This window comes from Callithrix jacchus, chromosome 10 (genome assembly GCF_049354715.1).
Source record: "Callithrix jacchus isolate 240 chromosome 10, calJac240_pri, whole genome shotgun sequence".
NCBI lineage: Eukaryota > Metazoa > Chordata > Mammalia > Primates > Cebidae > Callithrix > Callithrix jacchus.
In genome coordinates this window covers 67,211,990-67,239,880 of record NC_133511.1, presented here as the reverse complement: position 1 = coordinate 67,239,880, position 27,891 = coordinate 67,211,990, and the positions used below count along the sequence as shown (strand labels likewise).

Here is a 27,891-nt window from a genome sequence, read left to right as displayed (position 1 = left end):
TCTAACTCAAAAAAAAGAGAAAAAAGAAAACAAGTGCAATAAGGCAAGGTGGGTCACACCTGTAATCCTAGCACTTTGGGAGACTGAGGTGGGTGGATCACCTGAGGTCAGGAGTTTGAGACCACACTGGCCAATGCGGTGAAACCCTGTCTCTACAAAATATACAAAAACTGGCTGGATGTGGTGGCTCACGCCTGTAATCCCAGGACTTTGGGAGGCCGAAGTGGGTGGATCACCTGAGGCCAGGAGTTTGAGACCACCAGCCTGGCCAACATGGTGAAATTTCATCTCTACTAAAAAATGCAAAAATTAGCTCATGCCTGTAATCTCAACTACTCAGGAGGCTGATGCAAGAGAATCACTTGAACTCGGGAGGCAAAGGTTGCAGTGAGTCGAGATCATGCCACTGCACTTGAACCTGGACAACAGAGTGAGACTTCGTCTTGACCAAAAAAAAAAAAAAAAAAAAAAAAAAAGTGGTGGTGCATGCTGTTGTCCCAGATACTTTTGAGAGGCTAAAGTGGGAGGACGGCTTGAGCCTGGGAGGTCAAGGCTACAATGAGCCATGATCATGCCACTGCAGTCAAGCCTGGGTGACACAGTGAGACACTGTCTCAAAAAAAAAAAAAAGGAAGGAAGAAAGAAAACAATTGCTGGGACACAAAGCAACTCTCAACAAATTTCAAATGTTTGAAATCATATAGAACATGTTCTCTGCCCTCAGTGAAACTGTACAAAAAGTGAATAATTAAAAGATATCCAAAAAATGATGAAATATTTGGAAATAAAGTAATAAACTTCTAACCCAGAGGTTCGAGAACATATAATGGAAATTTAGGTTTGGTGTATTGGCTTATGTATGTAATCCCAGCACTTTAGGAAACTAAGGAGGATCAACTGAAGACAGGAGTTTGAGATCAGCCTGGGCAAACAATCGAGATCCTATCTCTACAAAAAAAAAACGTAAAAACTCCAAGAGTGTAGTGGCTTGCACCTGTAGTTCCCTACTTGGCAGGCCAAAACAGAATTGCTAAAACGTAGGAATTTGAGGCTGCAGTTAAGCTATGATCACACCACTACACTCCAGCCTGAGTGATGAAGCAAGACCCTGTTTCTAAAAATCCGCATCATCTGAGCTAAATAATAATAAAATCATTATAATTTACGGTATGCACTACCCCTAAGAGCCAAAGTGCAGAAACAAGCCAAATGTTTCTAATAAACAAAATGTTGTATACAGATACAATGGAATAAAATCCTGACAATATGCTTCAAAATGAATGAACTTTGAAAACACTACACTAACTGAAAGAGGCCAGTCACTAAAGACCAGATATTATTAATACATACTAAAAACCAGTAAACTGTACACTTGATGGAGGTAAATTTTATAATATGTAAACTTTATCTCAGTAAAGCTGTTATAAAAAATTTATGGGGGGGCCGGGCACGCTGGCTCACACCTGTAATCCCAGCACTTTGGGAGGCCGAGGCAGGCGGATCACAAGGTCAGGAGATCGAGACCATCCTGGCCAACATGGCAAAACCCCATCTCTATTAAAAATACAAAAATTAGCTGGGCATGGTGGCGCGTGCCTGTAGTCCCAGCTACTCAGGAGGCTGAGGCAGGAGAATTGCTTGAACCCAGGAGGCGGAGGCTGCAGTGAGCCGAGATTGTGCTACTGCACTCCAGTCTGGCGCCTGGCGACGGAGCGAGACTCTGTCTCAAAAAAAAAAAAAAAAAAAATGTACAGGGGTGATGGTTGTACTAAATGTGAATTTTTTTAAATTTATTTTTTACTTTTTTTTTTTAATGGAGACAAGGTCTCACTATGTTGCCCAAGCTGGTTTTGAACTCCTGAGCTCAAGCAATCCTCCCACCATGGCCTCCCAAAGTACTAGGATTACAGCCATGAGCCACCATGCCTAGCCAATACTACAATGTGAATGTTCTTAATGCCACTGAACTCACAGTTAAAAATGGCTAAAATGGCCAGGGACAGTAGCTCCTGCCTGTAATCCCAGATACTCGGGAAGCTGAAGCTGGAGGACTGCTTGAGGCTAGAAGTCAAAGGCTAGCTGGGCAATATAGCAAAACTCCATCTCCAAAAACATTTTTTAAAAATTAATGGCCAGGCATGGTGGCTCACACCTGTAATCCTAGCACTTTGGGAGGCCAAGGTGGGAGGATCACCTGAAGTCATGAGTTCAAAACCAGCCTGGCCAACATGGCAAAACCCTGTCTCTACTAAAAATACAAAAATTAGCTGGGCATGGTGGCGTATGCCTATAATCCCAGCTACCAGGGGAGCTGAGGCAGGAGTATCACTTGAACTCAGAAGTTGGAGGTTGCAGTGAGCCAAGATCCTGCCACTGCACTCCAGCCTGGTAGCCTGGGCAACAGAACGAGACTCCACCTCAAAAAAAAGGAAATTTAGCCAGCCTGGCACAGTGGCTCATGCCTAAAATCCCAGCACTTTGGGAGGCCAAGGTGGGAGGATCACCTGAGGTTGGGAGTTTGAGACCAGTCTGACCAACATGGAAAAACCCCATCTCTACTAAAAGTACAAAATTAGCCAGATGTGGTGGCAGATGCCTGTAGTCCCAGCACTTTGGGAGGACGAGGTGGGTGGATCACTTAAGGTCAGGAGTTCGAGACCAGTCTGGCCAACATGATGAATCCCATCTCTACTAAAAATACAAAAATTAGCTGGGTGTAGTGGTGCACGCCTGTAATCCCAGCACTTTGGGAGGCCAAGACAGGTGGATTACCTGAGGTTGGGAACGCAAGACCAGCCTGACCAATATGGAGAAACCAGGTCTCTACTAAAAATACAATATTAGCTAGATGTAGTGGTGCATGCTTGTAGTCGCAGCACTTTGGGAGGCTGAGGTGGGCGGATCACTTGAGGTCAGGAGCTTCAAATCAGCCTGGCCAACATGGTGAATCCCTATCTCTACTAAAAATAAAAAGATTAGCTGCGTATGGTGGCAAATGCCTGTAATCCCAGCATTTTGGGAGGCTGAAATGGGAGGATCACCTGAAGTTGGGAGTTCAAAACCAGCCTGACCAACATGGAGAAAACCTGTCTCTACTAAAAATACAAAATTTGCCATATGTGGTGGCGCATGCCCATAATCCCAGCATTTTGGAAGGCCAAGGTGGGCGGATCACGAGGTCAGGAGTTCAAGAACAGCCTGGCCAACATAGTGAAACCTTGTCTCTACTAAAAATACAAAAATTAGCCAGGTGTATGTAGTAGCGCATGCCTGTAATTCCAATACTCAGGTGGCTGAGGCATGAGAATTGCTTGAACCTGGGAGGCAGAGGCTGCAGGGAGCCAAGATCACAGCACTGCATTTCAGCCTGGGAGAGCGATACTCTGCCCCCCCCCCAAAAAAAAAAAAACATATATAATATTGGGACACCAAAGATAACTAAAAAGTAAACTAAAAAGGTTGATTTAAAAAAATTTAAGAGACGGAGTCTCACTATATTGCCCAGGCTGGTCTCGAACTCCTGGGCTCAAAAGTGATCTCCCTGCCTCAGCCTCTCAAATGCTGTAATTACAGTCATGAGCCACCAATGCAGTCAGCCTGATTTTTTTTTTTAATTTTTTTAAACTGGGAGCAGGGAGAGGGAGGGAGAGCATTCATGCTGTGGGAGGGGTAGCCCGGCACCCCCATTTTTTTTTTTTTTTTTTGAGTCAAGGTCTTGCTCTTTCAGGCTGGAGTGCAGTGACACCAATCATGGCTCATTGCAGCGGCAAGCTCCTGGGCTCAAGTGATCCCCCCACCTCTAAAGTTGATTATTAAAGGTTAGAGAAACTAATTACTGGGGCCTCAATAAAACCGAGGAATTTTAATTTAGAAGATAATTTTTATAAGCGGTAAAGTAAGTCCACACATAATATACTCTTGAAGGATACCTAGGATTCACAGAATCTAAGACTTGTATTTGCATAAAAGGAGAAGTCTCAATTAGTCTACAAACTTATAAATTATGACCTGATCATAACTCTTGGTCAATAACAATGGCAAGATAGTACTGAATTAAACCAATTAGGTATTTATATTTTCTGATTTTTTCCCATAAAAAAACACTACAAAAGATTAATGTGCTATGATAATAGTAGTTTAAATCATATTCTAAGATTGTAGTAATAAAGCTAAGCAAAAAACACTATCTGCAGTCATTGCTCCATCCTGGTAACAAAGACAGTTGAGAAAAGTACCTAGGGATCACAACAGAAAAGCTCAGCTGCAAGCAAAACTCACTGCAATATCATATCCAAAGGCATCTCACCTAGGTGACACAATTCTAGAGGAAAACATAATCAATTAAACCATGGTAATGCTACTTCAAGGTAGCTTAGGTAGTCAATAACACTAAAGTTTAAAAATCTAGAGAACGATCCAAGATGGCCGATCGCTAACATCCCGGGATTGCAGCTCTCAGGGAAGGCGCGGAGAACTAGAGGACGCCACACTTTCAGACAAAGTCTGGTCGCTCACGGAGCAGAAGATTCCCCCAGTGGTGGAAACACACGAGTCGCCAGCGCGACTCTCGTGGTCGGCGCGGCGGTTCCGCCGGCACCTCGACGCAGCAGGTTCCCCTTCTGACCGAGGTTTGGAGCCCCGGGAAGGCAGAGTCGCCTACTACGGAAACAAGAAGGAAGCCCGACAGGAGAATCCTGGGCAGAAAAGCACCATCAGTTTTAACGCCGCTGCTCTGGCCCTGGGAACTAACAACCTGGATGTCCACTCAAGAGACCTAATCTGAAAGTTGGTAATTTCAAAGACGACAGGAGGATAAATTTACAATGACGGGAAGAAACCAGCGTAAAAAAGCTGAGAATACTCAAAGTCAGAACGCCTCTCCCTCTAAAGATGATCACAGTTCCACATCAACAATGGAACAAGGCTTGATGGAGAACGAGCGCCTCCTGATGACAGAATCACTCTTCAAGGAATGGATAATAACAAACTTCGGTGAGTTAAAAGAACATGTTGTAGCCCAACGTAAAGAAACTAGGAACTTTGAAAAAAGGTTTGATGAAATCCTATTGCGAATAGACAACTTAGAGAGGAGTATGAGTGAATTAATGGAACTGAAGAATACAATACAGGAACTCCGAGAAGTATGCACAGGTTTAAACACTCGAATTGTTCAAGCAGAAGAAGGGATATCAGAGGTCAAAGTCCAACTTAATGAAATAAAACGTGAAGAAAAGATTAGAGAAAAAAGGATAAAAAGGAATGAGCAAAGTCTCCAAGAAATGTGGGACTATGTGAAAAGACCAAATTTACGTTTGATAGGTGTACCTGAATGCGACGGAGAGAATGAATCCAAGCTGGAAAATACCCTTCAGGATATTATTCAGGAAAATTTTCCTAAACTAGCAAAGCAGGTCAACATTCAACCCCAGGTAATACAGAGAACACCACAGAGATATTCCTCAAGAAGAGCAACCCCAAGGCACATAATCGTTAGATTCACCAGGGTTGAAACGAAGGAGAGGATACTAAGGGCAGCCAGAGAGAAAGGTCAGATTACCCACAAAGGCAAGCCTATCAGACTTACAGCAGATCTCTTGGCAGAAACTCTACAGGCCAGAAGAGAGTGGGGGCCAATATTCAACATCCTCAAAGAACAGAACCTTCAGCCCAGAATTTCATATCCAGCCAAACTAAGCTTCACAACTGAAGGAAAAATAAAATCTTTTATCAACAAGCAAGAACTCAAGAGATTTTATTACCACCAGGCCTACTTTACAAGAGCTTCTGAAAGAAGCATTACACACAGAAAGAAACAACCAGTATTAGCCTTTCTAAAAATACACCAAAAAGTAAAGAGCACCAAAACAAAGAAGAATTTACACCAACGAATGGATAAAACAGCCAGTCAACATCAAATGGCAGTAACCCTAAATTTAAATTGACTGAATTCCCAATCAAAAGACACAGCCAAAACCCAACGGCATGTTACATCCAGACCTGTTTCACATGCAAGGATACACAAAGACTCAAAACAAAGGGATGGAGAAAGATTTACCAACCAAATGGAGAGCAAAAATAAATAATAAATAAATAAAAAGCAGGAGTTGCAATTCTTGTATCGGATAAAATAGATTTTAAAACAACAAAGATATAGTGGTAAAAGGATCAATGCAACAACAAGAGCTAAGGATCCTAACACCCAGATAGGAGACTTAGATTCAATGAGACAGAAAATTAATAAGGATATCAAGGACTCGAACTCAGATCCAGAACAAGTAAACTTAATAAATATTTATAGAGCTCCCCACTTCAAATACACAAAATATACATTCTTGTCAATACCACATCACACCTACCCATTAGTTTAAATGAAACATTGATTGGCCATTATTAATACCCAATTTTTTTCAAAATAAAGCAATATTTCCATTTACTTCATTTACTCTCCCTCTTTCTCTTCCTCTTTCTTCCTCTCCTTTACTTATTTTTTTTTTTCTTTCCTTCTCTCAAAAAAAAAGAAATCAACTTGTAACCCTCTAGATCCAGGTCGGCAATGTCTCTTTCATTGCTTGATTTCCTTTCTTCCCTTCCCTCCCTCCCTCCCTCCCTCCCCGCTTCCTCCCTTCCTTCCTTCCTTCATCCCTTCCTTCCTCCCTACCGTCCTTATTCCCTTCCTTTCTGCCTTCCTCCCCCCCAAAACAAAAATAAATAAATAAAAAATAAAAATCTAGTAGCCTTTCTCTAAAAGACCTAAATTCAATCAAGATTTTTTTGTTTCTCCTAAAGGTAATTAAAAAACAAAAACAACCAGCTGGTTGGGCACAGTGGCTCATGCCTGTAATCCCAGGACTTTGGGAGGCCAAGGCAAGCAGATTACTTGAGGTCAGGAGTTTGGGACCAACCCGGCCAACATGATGAAACCCCGTCTCTACTAAAAATACAAAATTAGCCGGATGTGGTGGTAACACACCTGTAATCCAAGCTACTCAGGAGGCTGAGGCAGGAGAATTGCTTGAACCCGGAAGGCAGAGATTACAGTGAACCAAAATCTCACCACTGCACTTCAACCTGGGCGATAAAGTGAGACTCTGTCTTTAAGAAACAAAAAGAAATACACTACACTACATTACACTTGTATGATATTTTTAAATGGAGAGAATAAATTTGGTTGTAGAGAAAATTTGTTAAAATAAGTAATTTCATATCTATGACTCAAGTTATTTTTTAATAAAAGTGATTTCTCCATAATATTTTTTAGATCTATAGTACAAGTTTCCAGTGCGATGAAACAGATTCATCCAAAGTAAAAAAAAAAAATATTTACCTTACAAAACAAAATAGGCTGGGTGCAATGGCTCATGCCTATAACCCCAGCACTTTGGGAGGCCAAGGCGGGTGGATAATCTGGGGTCAGGAGTTCGAAACCAGCCTGACAATAGGGTGAAATCCCATCTCTACCAAAAATACAAAAATTAGCAGGGTGTGGTGGCAGGCACCTGTAGTCCCAGCTACTAGGGAGGCTGAGAAGGGAGAATAGCTTGAACCCGGAGGCAGAGGCTGCAGTGAGCCGAGATCAGGCCATTGCACTCCAGCCTGGGAAACAGAACAAGACTGCGTCTCATTAAAAATAAATAAATACATAAATAATATATGAGATATACTCTTTCATAGTAAAACAGCTCACCTATTTAACAGTTCATCTAAAATGTAAACTATTAAATGAAAATGTACTCTTTTTTTTTTTTTTTTTGAGACAGAGTCTCACTCTTGCGGCCTAGGCTGGAGTGCAATGGTGTAATCTCAGCTAACTGCAATCTCCAACTCCCAGGTTCAAGAGATTCCCCTGCCTCAGCCTCCCAAGCAGCTGGGACTACAGGCGCCCACCACCATACCTGGCTAACTTTTTGTATTTTTAGTAGAGACGGGGTTTCACCATGTTGGCCAGGCTATTCTCAAACTCCTGACCTCAGGTGATCCACCTGCCTCAGCCTACCAAAGTGATGGGATTACAGGCATGATCCATCACGCCCGGCCCAAAATTTACTCATAACATATGATCCGGCAACCATGTTCCTGGTATTTACCTAAAAGAGCTGAAAATTTCTGTAGACACAAAAATCTGCACCAAAAGAAAAAGCGTGCACATGGATGTTTACAGCTGCTTTTTTACTTGTTGTAACTGCCAAATCAAAACTTGAAAGCAATCAAGATGTCCTTCAGTAGGTGAAAGGATAAACAAACTATGGTATATTTGTACAATTGAATATTATTCAGCACTAAAAAGAAATAAGCTATAAAAAGACATGGCAGAACCTAAAAATGTGAACTATTAAATGAAAATACTGTATCTGAAAAGGAATGCATACATGATCCAACCATATAATATTCTGGAAAAGGCAAAACTTAGAAGAGATAGTAAAACATCAGTGGTTGCTAGAGGTTGGGAGTAGGGAGAAGTAGGCAGAGGAGAGGATGCTTAGAGAAGTGAAAATATTCCATCTAATACTATAAAACGGTAGATATATGTCATTATGTACTTGTCCAAACCCACAGAATATACAACACCAAGAATAAATTCTAATGCAAACAATGGACTTTGGGTGATTAATGATGTGTCAATGTCAGTTCATTGACTAACCAATGTATCATTCTAGCAGGGGATGTTGATTACCGAGGAGGTTAACACATGCAAAAAGGCAAGGCAGTAACAGGAAATATAAGTTCCTCTCACTTTTGCTGTGAACCTAAAACTGATCTAAAAAAATTAAATCTTAAAAACTTCATTTTATTTTAATTTTTTATTAAGACAGACAAGAAGGGGATGTGATTTTAAAAAGAAAATAGGCTGGGCATGGTGGCTCATGTCTGTAATTCCAGCACTTTGGGAGGCCAAGGCGGTTGGATCACTTGAGGTCAGAGACCAGCCTGGTCAATATGGTGAAATCCTGTCTCTAGCAAATATACAAAAATTAGCTGGGCATGGTGGCACAAGCCTGTAATCCCAGCTACTCGGGAGGCTGAGGCAGGAGAATCACTTGAAGCTGAGAGGCGGAGGTTGCAGTGAGCTGAGATGGCGCCACTGAACTCCTGCCTGGCCAACAGAGTGAGACTCTGTCTCAAAAAATAATAATAATAATTAAAAATAAATAAATAAATCACAAGTTCACTTTTAAAATATGCCATTTATACCTGTTGTTTATTTCTGAATCCTCCAACCCCAAAAAACTCTACCAAAACTATCTTGAGGCTTGTAACTGCAGCACTTTGGGAGGCCGAGGCAGGCAGATCACCTGAGGTCAGGAGTTTGAGATCAGCCTGGCCAATATAATGACATCCCGTCTCTACTAAAAATATAAAAACTAACCAGGCATGGCGACACACGCCTGTAATCCCAGCTACTAGGGAGGCTGAGACACGAGAATCTCTGGAACCCAAGAGGCAGAGCTTGCACTGAGCTGAGATCATGCCACTGCACTCCAGCCTGGGCAACAGAACGAGACTCTATCTCAAAACAAACAAAAAAAAGAAATGTGGTATATATCTATCATGGAATACTACTCAGCCATAAAAACGAATGAAGTAATGGTATTCGAAACAACCTGGATGGAGTTGGAGACCATTATTTTTTTTTTTGAGATGGAGTTTCGCTCTTGTTACCCAGGCTGGAGTGCAATGGTGCGATCTCGGCCTACCGCAACCTCCGCCTCCTGGGTTCAGGCAATTCTCCTGCCTCAGCCTCCTGAGTAGCTGGGATTACAGGCACGCGCCACCATGCCCAGCTAATTTTTTGTATTTTTAGTAGAGACGGGGTTTCACCATGTTGACCAGGATGGTCTCAATCTTGACCTCGTGATCCACCTGCCTCGGCCTCCCAAAGTGCTGGGATTACAGGCATGAGCCACCGCGCCCTGCCCGGAGACCATTATTCTAAGTGAAGTAACTCAGGAATGGAAAACCAAACATTGTATGTTCTCACTTATAAGCAGGAGCTAAGCTACAACGACACAAAGGCAAAAGAATGATATAATGGGCTGGGTGCGGTGGCTCAAGCCTATAATCCCAGCACTTTGGGAGGCTGAGGCAGGCGGACCACCTGAGGTCAGGAGTTCGAGATCAGCCTGGCCAACATGGTGAAACCCCTTCTCTATATAACGGACTTCGGGAACTCAGGGAGGAAGTGAGGGAGGATAAAAGACTACAAACGGTCAGGCGCAGTGGCTCATGCCTGTAATTCCAGCACTTTGGTAGGCCAAGGCAGGCAAATCATGACATCAGGAGTTTGAGACCAGCCGGACCAACATGGTAAAATTCCATTTCTACTACAAATACAAAAATTAGTTGGGCGTGGTGGCTCGAGCCTGTAATCCCAGCTACTTGGGAGGCTTAGGCACAAGAATTGCTTGAACCCAGGAGTGGGAGGTTGCAGTAAGCCAAGATTGCGCCACTGCAATCCAGCCTGGGACACAGAGCAAGACTCCATCTCAAAAAAAAAAAAAAAAAAAAAAGACTACATAAACATTGGGTACAGAGTACATTGCTCAGGTGATGGGTGCACCAAAATCTCATAAATCACTACTAAAGAACTCTTCCATGCAACCAAACACCCACTACCTGTTTTCCCTAGAACTATTGAAATAACAATAAAAAGCAGAGACATGTTCTGTACAGTATACACCTTAATGACAATTTAAGAACCCAAACTAGGCTGAACTCAGTGGCTCATAACTGTAATCTCAGTCTTTTGGGAGGCTGAGGCCAGAGGGTCACTCGAGGGCAGGGATTTGAGACCATCCTGGTCAATAAAGCAAGAGCTATCTCTATGAAAAAAACTTAAAAGTCAGCCAGGTGTGGTGGTATGTGCCTGTAGTCCTAGCTACTCAGGAGGCTAAGCCAGGAAGAATGCTTAAGCCCAGGAAGGAACTTGAGGATACAGTGAGCTATGATCATACCACTACACTCCAGCCTGGGCAACAGAGCAAGACCCTGACTATAAAAAAAAAAAAAAAACAACCAACTGGCAGGGTGTGGTGACATACGCCTGGAGTCCCAGCTATTCGGGAGGTTGAGGCAGGAGGATCACTTGAGCTCAGGAGTTCAAGGCCAGCCTGGGCAATATATCTTGTCTCTAATTATAACATTTTAAAACAAGAATTTTAAAAAATAGGTGGAGCAAAACCAACATCTGGCTTGGAGCAGCAGCCTCGGAGGTGGTCCCTGGCCAGTGTCCTTCTACCTGTTCACAAGCATTGGGAACATCTTCGTCCACCTGTTCAAGGGCCTTTTTGGCAAAAAGGAAATGTGCATCCTCATGGTGGGCCTGGATGCTGCAGACCATGATCCTGTACAAGCTTAAGCTGGGCGATATCGTGACTACCATTCCCACCATAGGCTTCAATGTGAAAACTGTGGAGTACAAGAACATCAGCTTCACTGTGTGGGATGTGGGTGGCCAGGACAAGATACGGCCTCTGTGGCACCACTACTTCCAGAACACACATGGCCTGATCTTCATGGTGGACAGCAATGACAGAGGGTGCATGAATGAGGACTGTGCGGAGCTCATGAGGATGTTGTCCTCTTGGTGTTCGCCAACAAGCAGGACCTCCCCAAAGCCATGAATGTGGCCGAGATCACAGACAAGCTGGGGCTGCACTCCCTACACCACAGGAACTGGTACATTCAGGCCACCTGTGCCACCAGCAGCAAAGGGCTCTATGAAGGACTGGACTGGGAACCAGAAGTGAATGCGACCCCCCTCCCTCTCACTCCTCTCACCCTCTGCTTTACTCTTATGTGGCAAACATGCGGCTGATGGTGTGAGTGCCAGAAGCTGCCTCCGTGGTTTGGTCACCATGTGCATCGCACCATGCTGTAAATGTGGCAGATGCAGCCTGCGACCAGGCTTTTTATTTAATGTAAATAGTTTTTGTTTCCAATGAGGCAGTTTCTGGTGCTCCTATGCAATATTACTCAACTTTTTTATTGTAAAAAGAAAAATCAACTCACTGTTCAGTGCTGAGAGGGGATGTAGGCCTGTGGGCACCTAGCCTCCAGGACTCACTATGTTGGGAGAGCCGGGCACACTCTTGGCTTTAGAGCTATGTTGAAATCCATTTCGATGGTTGGTTTTTAACCCAAACTCTGTATTTTTTTAAATAGTTAAAAATCCAAGTTGAGAACACTTGAACACACAGAAGGGAGACCCTGCCTAGCATAGATTTGCAGTTATGGCCTGGATGCCAGTGAGCCCAGCTGTTCCCCTTGGGAACATGAGGTGGCAGCGTGGCAGACCGCAAACAATTCTGCATGGTCACAATAGAGATCCACGCAACTTGCTTGTCCTTGGGTCACCCTGCATTCCATAGCCATGTGCTTGTCCCTGTGCCCCCATGGTTCCCAGGAGCCAGGCTGGGAGCCCACAACCGCCCCACTCTCCCACAGGCCGCCCCACCCACCTTTAGGCAGCCTATGGGAGGCAGGGCCCCATCTGTCCCTCAGTCAGCATGTGGCCAGAGTGAGTCTGTCGTCCTCAGTACTCGTGCTCACTCAGACTCTTTGGCAGGATGTCTGGGGCCTCACCAGCAGGAGCATGTGCAAGCTGGGCAGGTGGTCCGCCTAGACCCACAGCCCCTCGGGAACACCCCACCTCCATGTGTGACGTAGCTTTCTTTCCCTCAGCCTGCAAGGGTCCGATTTGCCATCGAAAAAGACAACCTCTACTTTTTTCTTTTGTATTTTGATAAACACTGATGAAGCTGGAGCTGTTAAATTTATCTTGGGGAAACCTCAGAACTGGTCTATTTGGTGTCGTGGAACCTCTTACTGCTTTCAGTACACGATTAGTAATCAACTGTTTTGAATACTTGTTTTCAGTTTTCATTTTGACAAAAATAGCACTGTAATTACAGCTATTAGAATAAAATCTCTTAACTATTTAAAAAAAGAATTAAAAAAATAATTTTTTAAAAACGCTGCCTTCTAATAACAGATAAAGATGAGTGTTAGAAATAAGTGAGTTAGGAAGTGAGATAAATTAGAAATAAGAGAGATTGGAAGGTAGAAGCCAGACTATGAAAGGCTTTAACTCAGACAAGAGAGTCTGGATTTCACCTTTTTTTTTTTTTTAAAGATGGGGTTTTACCATGTTGGTCAGGCTGGTCTTGAACTCCCGACCTCAGGTGATCCGCCCACCTTGGCCTCCACAAAGTGTTTGGATTACAGGCGTGAGCCACCACGCCTGGCCTTGGATTTCATCTCATAAGAGAAGTCTGTTGGGATGTTTTGGCAGGGTTTTATTCAATCTCACAAAGGGCAGAACAACAATGAGGTTTATTTAGTACTTATTAATTTTAAAAATCATAAAATATTTATCCTTTTGTGACTGCCTTACTTCACTTAGCACGAAGTCGTCAAGGTTCATCCACACTGTAGCATGTGTCAGATTTCCTTCCCTTTTTTTTTTGAGGCAGAGTTGTGCTCTGTTGCCCAGGCTGGAGTGCAGTGGCATGATGTCAGCTCACTGCAACCTCTGCCTCATAGGTTCAAATGATTCTCATGCCTCAGTCTCCAGAACACCTGGGATTACAGACACGTGCCACCACACCCAGCTAATTTTTTTATTTTTAGTAGAGGTGGGGTTTCTCCATGTTGGCCAAGCTGGTCTCGAACTCCTAGCCTCAAGCGATCCTCACACCTTGGCCTTCCAAACTGTTGGGATGACAGGTATGAGCCCCCGCACCAGGCCAAGATTTCCTTTTTTTTTTTGAGATTGAGTCTCACTCTGTTGTCCAGTTTGAACAACTAGAGTACAATGGCATGATTTCAGCTCACTGCAACCTCTGTCTCCCAGGTTCAAGAGATCCTCCTGCCTCAGCCCCACTAGTAGCTGGGATTACAGGCATACACCAACTGCTGGCTAATTTTTGTTTTTAGTCGAGGAGTCTCACCACGTAGGCCAGTCTGGTCTCAAACTCCTGACTCAAGGTGATCCACCTATCCGGCAATTTCCTTCCTTTTTAAGGCTAATATTCCATTGTATACATGTGTCAAATTTTGTTTATTCATTTATCTATGGATGGATACTCATTAACCTCTACCTTTTGGCTACTGTGAATGCTACTATGAATATGGGGTAACTAAGTTGGTTTTAATTTTATAAAATGTACTTTTTTTTTTTGAGACAGGGTCTTGCTCTGTTGCCCAGGCTAGAATGAGGTGACACAATTAAGACTGAGCATCCTTGACATCCTAGGCTAAAGCCAGCCTCCCAAGCAGCTGGGACTATAGGCATGTGCCACCATACCTAATTTTTTTAATTTTTTTTGAAAGATAGGGTCTCACTATGTTGCCAGGCTGGTCTTGAACTCCTTGCCTCAAGCAATCCTGCCTCAGTCTCCCAAAGTGCTGGGATTACAGGTGTGAGCCACCATGCCCCCCAGCCAAAATGTACTTTTAAAAAAGAAGAGAGCCTAGTCCCAGTCACTCAGGAGGCCAAGGCAGGAGGATCACTTGAACCCAGGAGTTCAGGGCTGTAGTGTGCTATAATCACACCTCTGAATAGACTCCACTCCAGCCTGGGCAACACAGACAGACCCTGTCTCAAAAACAAACAAACAAAAACAAACAAACAAACAAACAAATTCTAAAAACCCTACTCAAGTATTAAGTATTGCTTCTAAGAAAATCTAAATCATCCAAGTTAGAAGGTAGAAAGCAAACGGAAAAGAAGTAATTGATGTAACAGTCTCAATAATGATCAATTTTAAACTGACAATGGGGCAAACTGAGAAAGCTGATTTGGACCACAGAACACGCACTGGCTTAGGAATTGTCTGGGCCAAGTACATCTAGAAATAAAGGTGAAGATGGAGCTAAAAACAGAAGGAAGGGATAAAAGTCTATTTAACAAGTAGATTAATTAACACTCTCTTCTTTCCTCTCTTCTGTTCAGCACAGCTGGGTCTCTCCTCCATCTCATCAGAATGCTGCTCAGAAAGAAAAACAGGGTTTCTGGACTAGGGATTACAAGGTACAACTGAGGGACAGAGTACAAACAATATTAACAACAAGGAGACCAAATCTACTTACTGTATGTTGTAACTTCAAACCCTCTCTCCATTCAGCTCCAAGAACACTGACAACTAAGATCCTCTCCAGCAGGGCAATGAGTAATTCTTCTTTAGGGAATCTGACCAGCACAAACACTTAAAGACCTAATACCAGAGACTCCCAAAAAGGAACTCAGCAAGATCATTCTGCAGTAAAGACCCACAAAAGAGCTTAAAAAATTGTTGGCCAGGTGCAGTGGCTCACGCCTGTAATCCCAGTACTTTGGGAGGCCAAGGCTGGTGGATCTCTATTTCCTGTTTGATGTGGTCTTGGCTATTTGCTTCTATTTAAGAGTTGAGAGAGCCGTGGTGGCTCTGGCCAGTTGTCCTGGGGCTTGAGGCGAAGCTATGAGTTCAAGGCCAACCTGAGCAACATAAGCTCTCATTGATTAACAGAAAAAAAAAAAAAAAAAAGACCAGGCATGGTGGCTCATGCCTGTAATCCCAGCACTTTGGAAGGCCAAGGCGGGTGATAACGAGGTCAAGAGATCAAGACCAACCTGGTCAACATGGTGAAACCCCGTCTCTACTAAAAATACAAAAAATTAGCTGGGCATGGTGGCGCATGCCTGTAATCCCAGCTACTCAGGAGGCTGAGGCAGGAGAATTGCCTGAACCCAGGAGGCGGAGGTTGCGGTGAGCCGAGATCGCGCCATTGCACTCCAGCCTGGGTAACAAGAGCGAAACACCGTCTCAAAAAAAAAAAAAAGAGTTGAGCACTAGGCCAGGTATGGGTCGCTCATGCCTGTAATCTTAGCACTTTGGGAGGCCAAGTGGCTCGACTGAGATCAGGAGTTCAAGACCAATCTGGGAAACATAGTGAAACCCCATCTCTACTAAAAGACACAAAAAATTAGCTAGGCATGGTGTCACTTGACTGTAATCCCAGCTACTTGGGAGGCTGAAGCAGAAGAATTGCTTAAACCCAGGAGGCAGAGGTTGCAGTGAGCCAAGATCGTGCTATTGCACTCCAGCCTAGGCAACAGGGTAAGACTCCCTCTCAAAAAAAAAAAAAAAAAAAAAATGGGGTCTTGCTCTCTCACCCAGGCTTCAGTACAAGGGTGCCATTATAACTCACTGCAACCTTGAGCTCCTGGGTTCAAGCGATCCTCCCACCTCAGCCTCTGGAATATTTGGGATTAGAGGCATGCATCATTACCCCTGGCTGATAAAAAAAAAATTTTTTTTCAGCAACGAGATCTTGCTGTGTTACCAGGCTGGTTTTCAACTCCTGGTCTCAAGTGATTCTCATGCCTCAGCCTCCTGACTCTGGAATTACAGGCATACACCACCTTACCTTGTTTGGATGTTTTATTAGACTTCCTGATTTTATTTCATCTGGTCTCTTTTCCATTTTCTTATGCCTCTCATAAGATTTTTCTCATAAGATTTTTCTCAACTTACTTCCATTCTATTATTTTTTTCTGCTACCATTTTAATTTTTCTTTTCTTTCTTTTTTTTTTTTGAGCCGGGGTCTTACTCTGTCACCCAGGCTGGAGTGCAGTGGTGTGGGACCACAGGCATGTGCTACCAAGCCCAGCTATTTTTCTATTTTTTGGTAGAGACGGCATTTCGCCATATTGCCCAGGCTCACCTTGAATTCCTGAGCTCATGTGATCTGCCCAGCCTCGGCTTCCCAAATTGCTAGGATAAGGGGCATAAGCCACCATTCCAGGCCTTATTTCAAAGAGTGTTAATTAATTAACTCATTCATTAAATGAAAGGTACAGGTAGGTGGATGGCCTGAGGTCAGGAGTTGGAGACAAGCCTGACCAACATAGCAAAACCCTGTATCTACTAAAAATATAAAAATCAGACAGGCGTGGTAGTGTGCACCTGTAGTTCCAGTTATTCAGGGGCCTGAGGCATGAGAATCACTTGATCCGGGGAATGATTGTGCAGTGAACCAAGACTGGCCACTGCACTCCATCCTGGACAACAGAGTGAGACCTTGTCTCAAAAAAAAAAAAGCCACCACCACAACCTAAAGAAATATGAATAAAATATGGCCTTGAGTAAATAATAATGTATCATTATTGGTTCATTAATGTGAAAAATATACTATACATGAAAGGTGTTAAGATTAGGTGTGGTGGCTCATCCCTGTAATACCAGCATTTTGGGAGGCCAAGGTGGGTGGATCACGAGGTCAGGAGTTCAAGACCAGACTGGACAAGATAGTGAAACCCCATCTCTACTAAAATTATAAAAATTAGCAGAGCATGGTGGCAGGCACCGGTAATCCCGGGTACTTGGGAGGCAGGGAATTGCTTGAACCTATGAGGCGGAGGTTGCAGTGAGCCGAGATCATGCCACTGTACTCCAGCCTGGGCGATAGAGCAAGACTCTTTAAAAAAAAAAAGGTATTAATAGAGGAAAACTAGGTGTAGGGTATATGAAAACTGTACTATCCAATTTTTCTATAAATCTGGAACTACTCCAAAATAAAATTTATTTTAGAAAAAAGAATGGGAAAGCCATGTACTAATCTGTACTAATATCCTAGACATTTTTTCATATGTACTTATAGGATATGTTGTTAAGTGAAAAAAAATCTGATACATGTTATGTAAGAAAAAGAGAATAAGGCCCGGCATGTGGCTCACACCTGTAATGCCAGTACTTTCAGAGGCTGAGGTGGATGGATCACCTGAGGCCAGGAGTTCAAGACCAGCCTGGCCAACATAGTAAAATCTCGTCTCTATGAAAAATACAAAAATTAGCCAGGCATGGTGGCGGGCACCTGTAATCCCAGTTACTCAGCAGGCTGAGGCAGGAGAATCTCATGATTCTCCCCCTCCAGGAGGGGGAGGTTGCAGTGAGTAGAGATCGCACCACTGCACTCCAGTCTGAGTGACAAGAACGAAATTTGGTCTCAAAAAAAAAAAAAAAAAAAGAAGAAGATATTATATTCAGGCCGGGTGTGGTAGCTCACATCTGTAATCCCAGCACTTCTGATATGGGCAGATCACGAGGTCAGGAGTCAAAGACCAGCCTGGCCAGCACCGTGAAACCTGGTCTCTACTAAAAATACAAAAAATTAGCCAGGCATGGTGACGTGGGCTTGTAGTCTCAGCTACTCGGGAGGCTGAGGCAGGAGAATTGCTTGAACCTAGGACACAGAGGTTGCAGTGACCTGATACTGCACCATCACACTCCAGCCTGGGTGACACAGTAAGACTCCATCTCAAAAAAAAAAAAATTATATTCATATTTGCTTGTAGAAACCCTGAACTATACAGAAGAAACTAATATATATAATTACTAAAAAAGAAACAAGGTTGGCTGGGCATGGTGGCTCACACCCATAATCCCAGAACTTTGGGAGGCTTAGGCAGGTGGATCACCTGAGGTCAGGAGTTCGAGACCAACCTGGCCAACATGGTGAAACCCCATATCTACTAAATATACAAAAATTAGATGGGTGTGGTGGCAGGCGCCTGTAAAACCAGCTACTTGGGAGGCTGAGGCAGGAGAATCACTTGAACCCAGGACACAGAGGTTGCAGTGAGTCAATATTGTGGCACTACACCCCAGCCTGGGTGATAAAAGTGAAACTCTCAAAAAAAAGAAAAAAGCAGGGTAGAAAACAGGGTCACAGGAACATAAGTAAAATTTCTCATAGTATATATTCTTATATAATTTTGATTTATGAAATATGCAATTATATTACCCACTAAAAATGAAGGTAGAGAAAAATAAAGAGTGGCCCAGTTTAAAACCCTAAGACAAATGGATTAGATGATCTCTCAGTCTTCTCTAACTTTGGAATGCTCCAATTCAAGAATTTCAACTAAATAGGCTTAAACTATTAGTAAATGTCCCTTCCCTAAAACTCAATGTTTGCATTACTCCTACGTAGCTTTAAGTTCTACTTTTTTTTTTCTTTTTTTGAGATGCACACTCTGTCACCCAGGCTGGATGCAATGGAGTGATCTCGGCTCACTGTAACCTTCACATCCCGAGTTCAAGTGATTCTCCTGCCTCAGCCTCCCAAGTAGATGGGATTATACCATCATGCCCAGCTAATTTTTTATATTTTTAGTAGAGACAGGGTTTCACCATGTTGGCCAGAATGGTCTCCAATTCCTGACCTCAAGTGATTGGCCTGCCTCGGCCTCCCTAAGTGCTAGAATTACAGGTGTCAGCTACCGCACCCAGCCTTAGCTCTACTTTTAAAAGCAGCTGCACTCATCATACACTACAATATTTGGTATTGTATATTTCTTCCCTGACAAAATGAAAATTTCTTAAGAGTAGACACCAAACCACCTGACACTGTAGCAATTTTCAATAAACATTTGTTAAATTAAAATACTTACTGAGCACTTCTCATGTGCCTAGCACTCTTCTAAATGTTTTGCAATATTTGACTAGTTTAAACTTCACAATAACTCTACGATAGGTCTATTATCTTTATCTCATACATAAGAAAAATGGAACATAAAGAGATGTTGAGTAATCTGCCAAATGTTAGTAGCCACTGCTAAAACATGAAACCTATATTCACTTTCCATCTCTATTAGTCCTCTAGTGCTCTAAATCATTAACTCTACTGTTTAGTTTTAAGGCTTCAGAACAAGATATGAAAAATTGGCAACATGATAATAGGAGATACAATTGGCTTGATATTACCTAACCCAGCAGTTTACAAAGAGTGGTCCACTGACCCTTTGGGATCTTCCAATACCTTTCAGGAGGTCCACAAACTCCTGGATGTCAAAACCATTTTCATAATATTAAGATGTTATTTAAAGTAGCATGTTCTGAGGAAAATAAATAAATAACTTTTTCACTCTTATTCTCTTGCAGTGTATTATGGAGCTTCCCAGTGCCTATATGATGTGTACTATTACAGGATTGAATGCATAAGCAGCTATGAGAATCCAATTGTCTTCTATTAAGTCAGGTATTACAGAGATTGCAAATATGTAAAACAATGCCACTCTCACTAAATCTCTGTCTGGAAAATAGTTATTTTTCATTTCAAAAATGATGTTAATATGAAGGCTGGGCATGGTGGCTCATGCCTGTAATCCCAGTACTTTGGGAGGCCAAGGCAGGAAGGTCACTTGAGGCCAGGGGCTTGAGATCAGCCTGGCCAACACAACAAAACCCTGTCTCTACTAAAAAGACAAAAAATTAACCAGGCATTGCCTTTGCATCATCAAGAAAGATAGATTAAAAAAAAAAAAAGTAAAAATTAACCAGGCATGGTGCTGTGTGCCTGTGGTCCCAGCTACCCAGGAGGCTGAGGCATGAGAATCACTTGAACCTGGGAGGCACTCACTCCAGCATGGCAACAGAGGGAGACTGTCTATATATATATATATGTTAACATACAATGGGTTTATTACTATTATTTTATTTATTCATTCATTCATTCAAGACAGGGTTTCGCTCTTGTTGCCCAGGCTGGAATGCAAATGCACAATCTCAGCTTACTGAAATCTCTGCCTCCCAGGTTCAAGCGATACTCCTGCCTCAGCCTCCCAAGCAGCTGGTATTACAGGTGCCCACTACCACACCTGGCTAATTTTTTTGTATTTTCAGTAGAGAAGGGGTTTCACCATATTGGCTAGGCTGGTCTCAAACTCCTGGCCTCAAGTGATTTGCCTGCCTCAGCCTCCCAAAGTGTTGGGATTATAAGCGTGAGCCACTGCACTTAGCCCTATTATTTTTAATCTATTAAATATTTTTAAATTTTCTGTTTTCAGTACAGTAAATGTTCATATAAACTACATAAACAAAAGCCAGGCACAGTGGCATGTGCCTACAGTCCCAGCTACTAGGGAGTCTGAGGCAAGAGGAGAGCTTAAGACAAGGCTGCTGTGGGCCATGATCGCCCCTGTGAACAGTCACTGCATCCAAAGAGAAGGGGGAAGGAGGAAGAAAGAAGGAAGAGGAAAGGGGGAAGGAAGGGAGAAGGGGAAAGGGGAAGGCGGAGGGAAGGGAGAAGGAAGGGAAAAGGAAGAGGAAGAAGAGGAGGAAGTAGAAAAGAACAAGAGGAGGAGGAGTAGAAGGAAGAGGAGGAAGAGGAAGGGGAGGAGGAAGAAAGAAAGAGGAGGAAGAACAACAACTATATTAACAAGAGTTCGTTAGGATCCTCAAAAATGTGTAAGAGCAGAAAGAGGTCTTGGGGAAAAAAAGTTAAAAACCACCGATCTAGCCAATATAAAATGTTTAGTACTGGCCGGGTGTGGTGGCTCACACCTATAATCCTAGCATTTTGGGAGGCTAAGGTGGGAGGATCTCTCCAGCTCAAGAGTTTGAGACCAGCCTGGGCAACATGGTAAAACCCCATCTCCACAAAACCGTACAAGATTAGCCTGTAGTCCAGGCTACTTGGGAGGCTCACTTGAGCCTGGGAGGCAGAGGGTGCAGTGAGCCAAGATGGCACCACTGCACTCCAGCCTGAGTGACAGAGCCAGATCCTGTCTCAAAAGAAAAACAACTGGTCAGTACTGCTGGTCTCTAACAGTAAGATATCTTTTCCTTATCTAACATATTGCAATTTGATCAGAATTGATGTGAGGAAAAAAAGGCAATATACAGGGTAAAAAGCAGTAGCAGGATTAACATACACTTCTCTCTGCCATTACATCTCCTAATTTATAATTAGTAACATATATATATATATATATATATATATATAATATTTTCTACTGTAAACCACTGAGTGCCATTACTAAAAGTGCCTCTGCATCTCAAGACAATAGCCAGAGGTCATAACACAAGAGACTTCTCAAGGAAACTTAGTTGTGTATTTCAACATTCTTTTATTCATTTATTTATGAGACAGAGTCTCATAAATAAATGTTGAAATATTCAACAGTAAGAGAGTGTCTCACTCTGAGGCCCAAGCTGAAGTGCAGTGGGGAGATCTTGGCTCACTGCAACCTCCACCTTCCAGATTCAAGCTATTCCGAATGCCCGGCTGAACATTCCTTTATTAAACTGTAAGAATTTATCCAAGGTTAAAGCCAGGCACAGTGGCTCAAGCCTGTAATCCCAACAGTTTGGGAGGCCGAGGTGGGTGGATCATGAGGTCAAGAGATTGAGACCATCCTGGTCAACATGGTGAAACCCCGTCTCTACTAAAAATACAAAAAATTAGCTGGGCATGGTGGCACGTGCCTGTAATCCCAGCTACTCGGGAGGCTGAGGCAGGAGAATTGCCTGAACCCAGGAGGTGGAGGTTGCGGTGAGGCTATATCGCGCCATTGCACTCCAGCCTGGGTAACAAGAGCAAAACTCCATCTCAAGAAAAAAAAAAAAAAGAATTTACCCAGGTTAAGATTGATGTCATTAATCCAATCTGCTTCATGTACTGACACAATTCATTTTCATTACAGAGCACAGTATCTTAAATACACACACACACACACACCCCCCTATATACATATATATATTTTAGAGACGGGATTTCACCATGTTGGCCAGGCTGGTCTTGAATTCCTGGCCTCAGATGATCCATCCACCTTGGCCTCCCAAAGTGCTGGAATTACAGCTGTCAGCCACCGTGCCCACCCTAGCATCTTAGATTTTTGATAAGCCAAATAAAACCTAACTTCAGATCAGTTCCATGAGTACATGAGCACATCATTATACATGAGCATATAATTTGAATACTTTTTATGTGTTATATTAACAGCAAATAATTTAACAACAACTTTAACAAAGGAAGGCTAATTTTGCTCAACTCAAAAAAAAAGTACAAAATTCAGGTCAGTCCTATTTTTCAAATGGGCCCCTAAATGATTGGTTTCTCCACTCTCTTAAGTATCTGATATATTTCCCTATACAATCAAATGATGTAAGTTTTAAGTGTTGTAAAATTATCAGTTGTATAAGGAAAAAATGTGAACTTCAACATGGCAAAAACTGTAATACAGGCTACCAGCTTTGGTTATTATTAGATTCAGCCATCATTCATTCACCCAACATGTCTGAGCAACTACTATGAGCCTGGTACTATGCTAGGTAATGAGGATACAATGAACAAAAAAGGTAATAGTTTTTATCTTCATGGGATTTGCATTCTTTTGTGGGAAATAAACACCCAAAAAATCAGATAACTATAAATGTGGCAAATGCTATTAAGGAACAAAACAAGGCTTTGCCACAGATTATAGCCTTTGAAAGCTGGATTGTGGAATTCTAACAGACCTAAAAATAAACAATTCATGAAGAGTTACATCAAAACAACATGAAGTCTACAGACCTCTACTAACACATAAGAAAACTATAGACACTGACACCATGAAAACAGAGATCAATCTTTCATTGTCAAAGCTACTGAATGGCATTACTTGGCAATATAGTAACCTCAAAAGATAATTAACTTCATATCATGAATTGAATGCTGAAACAGAAAAAGTACATTGGGTTAAAACTAAAAATCTGAATAAACTATGAACTTAAGTTAATAATAACATACCAATATTAATTCATTAATTGTAACAAATGTGCCATACTAATGCAAGATGTTAATAAGAGGGGAAACTAGATGTGTGGGTATATGGGAACTCTGCGCAATCTTTTCAATTTTTCTGTAAGTCTAAAACTGTTCAAAAAAATAAAGTCTATTACAAAAAAATCTAACCAAGCTTTAGTAATGGAGGGGGAAGAGTAGTAGAGGCTTAAACAAGGTAAGAAATCAGAAGCCATAAAACTCTTCATTATGAATTAGAACATATACAAATAAGAAATTCAAAGGAAACCTGAAGATAGGAAATTAAGCTCTCCATTCATGCTAAAATCTTTTTAGACAGGGAGATTAATGGGTTTTTCATGCAAACTAAACAGCTGCGCATCACAACATTAAGGAAGACAATAATATCCCTAGAATGCACAATAAGCACTTTGGATCCTTTTTATCAATAATGACCAAAAAACTCTATCTTTGAGAAGTATCCTGAAGTTGACATATAATAGCTGGACCAGAATCAACTCCATAGGTTCTACCAAGTTACTCACCTAAAGACACAAGTTTATACTTACTCCAGGAAAATATATAAGCAAAACGGAGGGAGATTGGATTTTTTTCCCAAAAGGGAGGAGGGGAGGATAATCTACATATAAAAGAAGAAAAATTATTTCCTAGTTCTAACTGGAGGCAATTTTTCGAGAGTATTAACCTGTCATGGCATACGAATTAGAATAAGTAGTTCAAAGTAGTAATAAAATCTATGAATTTATATCACTTACATGCTTTCCAGTCGAAACAAATAACTAATGTTTTCTATAACCTCACCTAAACACATAGTAGGAATTCAATGTTTGATGACTCAGAACTAATCTCTCAATGTCTGAATTTTAAAGATGATCATGAAAAGTGTGAGAAAAACAAAGAAGGGTAATCATCTCTAAATTGTCGAGTGTCAAGTTTGCATACTACAGCAGAAAACTGGAATTACTACACGAAGTAATCGTAGAAATAACAATCACAAAATTAGAATCCTGTATCTAATACAAAAGTACAGTGATAACATAACCTGACCAGGTAAATGACATAACAATTTCACTCATCAGACAGTACGAAATATTAAGCATAAAAGAATCATTTAGCCCAAATCGTATGTAAATCGAATTCAGATAACTAGATGATGAGTCTATTCCTACTGTACTCCATTTTCCAAAGGAAATCCGAGAAAACAAAGATGTTTGTTATTCCAAGTCTTCTCTCTCATGAATCCTCAATATATTTATCATTGGAAAATACTCAAGAAGAAATGAATAATTAACATTTCCCCAGTAATTCCCATTTGTACCACCATGAGACTCAAACGCTGCTTCACGTTGAAACGAGAAAAAGGGGAGGTGAGATGAGAAAAATTCCAAGTAAAATGATCATGACATAGCATCTGGCAGAGACTGAAAAATCAACACTGCCAAAAGAATTGTCAGTGATGAAAGTCAAGAAAACAAAATGAGGTTTTCCGACAAGCCACAGCCCAATGTAACCTAAGGGGCAAAAATCTCTTCTGCCGACACTACCCCTTTCACCCCCAACTACCCCATGCTCAAGTCGCCTCCAATTCAGATGTTTTCCTCCAGACTAATTTCCCACTAAGGTGAAAACCATGTAATATTTTTTTTCTACGACCACCCCCCTTCCCACCTTCCACGACATCAGTACTTCTCAGAGCCAAGCCTCTGGGGAAAACAACGCCCAGATCCCACCCTCCTTGGCCAAGGTTGAAGAGGGCCCGCTCTCAGGAGTGGAGCTTCCCTGAATGGGCCTCACAGAGCCGAGGAACTGGGAAAAGGGCAAAGAATAAGGGTGGGGCTCAAGAAAGAAGGCCGGGGTAGGGGAGACGGCGGAGACCGGAGGAAGAAAGGGATGGACAAGAGGCTGGGCGGGGTGAGGGCTGCGGAGGGAGGGCAGATCGACCGGAGATGGCCGGCCTGCGGAGAACGGAGACGATCGAAGAGCCCGGGGAAGAGGGTAAAAACTCGACCGACGGATCCAGGCGGAGGGCTGATGGCACCGGCGGGCACTTCGGGAAGGGCTGCGGTGGCAACGAGCGCGGACGCGAGGCGAGCAGGAAGCCTCCGCGGACGGAAGGGCCGCACCGGGGGCGGTGCGGGGACGCTGCGGCCAGCTGCCAGGAGTGGGGGAGCCACGCACTCACCGCTTTGCTCCCCCAGGAACACCAGCTTGAATTTCCTCAGTGGATTCCCGAAGTCTCCTCCTGCGGACATGGTGGAACCAGAGGAGCTGCCGCCGCCTCAGCCCAGAGACCTCCCGGACCGACGATGCTCCAACCCGCTGACGAAAAAGGCGAGCGGAAGGGCGGGCGCCGAGATCTCTCGGCCCCTGCAGGGCCCGACGGAGGAGCAGGGCTGGAGGGCAGCAGGACTCTCCACAGACTGGCAGCCGCCGCCTCCCCGCAGAGTCGCCTAGCACTGAGCGAGGCCCGCGGCTGGGAAGGGAAGGAGGGCGGTGTCAGCAGGAGCCAGGGGTGTGCTCTGGCTTCCCAAGGCTAGGGCCGTTCCCTCCTTCAGCACCCGGCTCCGAGACCTGGGTGAGAGTGGCGGAAGGTGGCGGAGCCGGAACCGCAGACGTGTCTGGGACCTCTCACGCGCAGCACCTCAGCTTCCACAGCTGCCGCCGCCGCCGCAGCCCAACCTGCTGAGTGCGCGAGCCTCTGGCGCGGCGCGGGGCGAGCCCGGGCGCGAGCCTGCTGCCCCGCCGGCCGCTGGCGTGCGTGCGTGCGTGCGTGCGTGCGTGCGTGCGCGCGCGCCACCGCCACCGCCATCGCCATCGCCATCGCCTTCCTGGTTTCGACGCCTTCCTCCCGTGAGGCGGCGGCGGGGCAGGTTAGGTTTCCACTCGCATCAGAAGCCAGGAGGAGGCGGGGCAAACCAGGGATAAGTTAGCGGGTAGATGAAGCCCTTACGTCACTTACATATTAAGCCAATCGGAAGGGGCTGAGGGCGGGCCGACACGCGAGTGAGGTGCGGCATGAGAGCGCGCGCAGCCCTCGAGAAATGGAAAGCGGAGCACGGTGGCGGCCATACGAAGTGTGGCACTTCTCAGCCAGAGGAGAGGGAAAAAGAAGTGAGTGAAGGGGAGGGGAAGAGATGGGGCGGAAGCGAAAGAAAGGTGAGGCTGAGGCGGGGCCGGGACTAAGGTGGAATGATACCTCAAAAAGTGTGAGTGGGTCCTATAGCCATAAGATTTGTAATAGGAGCCTCTTTCCCGAACCCTCAGCCGGCCCCACAGTCCTCAGATCTGTCCTTCACCCCTGCACACACCCCACCTTCTCCACCTTATCATAATTCCTCACACGGCATCGTACTAAATAACATTCTTTTCCATTGCTTCCAGGAATTTTATAACTGTCAGAATCAGGGCCTCCCAATTTTGCAGATGAGGAAACCAAAGCCTAGAGGTAGAAAATGACTTGCAAAATCCATAAAGCTGCCTGGCGCGATGGCTCACGCCTGTAATCCCAGCATTTTGGGAGGCCGAGGCGATAGAATTGCTTGAGCCCAGGAATTCGAGACCAGGCTGGGGAACGAAGCAAAACACTATCTCTACAAAAAATAAAATAATTAGCCGAATGTCGTGGTGCACGCCTGTAGTTCCAGCTACTCAGGAAGCTGAGGCAGAAGGATTGCTTGAGTCCAGGATTTGGAGTCTGTAGTATGTGACCACTACACTGAAATCTGGGCTACAGAACAAGTCCCTGTCTTAAAAAAAAAAAAAAAAAAAAAAAAAAAAAAAAAAAATTGCCAAGTGAAGAAAAAAAAAGTCCTTACATTTGTATATAGTATCTTATATAATTCACAAAAACATTTATGTACATTTTCTCATTACTGGGTAGTTATTTGCTTAGCTGTAGAAATGACAGGATCAAAAAAGTGCCTTCTCAGACCCAAGGATGAATTGCTGACCTAGAATAAATCACGGGGAGGAACTGAAGTTCTTAAAATATCATCTGTTCTAGCCTATCAAGACAACAGCTCTATCCTCAAACACTCACTATCAAAATTTACTCCCTTCTGTTTCCTCTGCCAGACACGTGCAGGTAGAATATGCATCTAAAGAAAAATGGTAAAAACCTAACTTGTGGCATGGACATTTGATTTTACAAGCAGTTTGTCAGGTCTAATAGAGTCCTCTTCACCATTAATCCAGACCCTGGCACATACAAAGAACAGTTTAAACAAAGAAACTTTTTAAAAAGCTTATGCAAACAAAAGTGAGTAGCTATTTTCCTTCTGATGGGTACCAAGCTTTCATTATGTTTCCTGAAATAGACTTTAAAGTAA

General features: G+C 43.4%; 1 protein-coding gene and 1 pseudogene across 2 annotated transcripts in view; one reads left to right on the top strand and one right to left on the bottom strand.

The window, feature by feature from the left end:
* The window catches only part of RAB6A (RAB6A, member RAS oncogene family), a 94,017-nt gene extending 67,754 nt beyond the window's left edge, over positions 1-26,263 (bottom strand). For both annotated transcript variants that reach the window (XM_035265496.3, XM_035265495.3), the window contains exon 1: positions 25,746-26,263. In XM_035265496.3, the coding sequence (XP_035121387.1) occupies positions 25,746-25,815 (70 nt within the window). In that variant the 5' untranslated portion in view covers positions 25,816-26,263. The remainder of the gene's footprint in view (positions 1-25,745) is intronic.
* On the top strand, positions 1,376-11,812 carry LOC144578013 (ADP-ribosylation factor 1 pseudogene; annotated as a pseudogene).
* Positions 26,264-27,891: the final 1,628 nt, after the last annotated feature.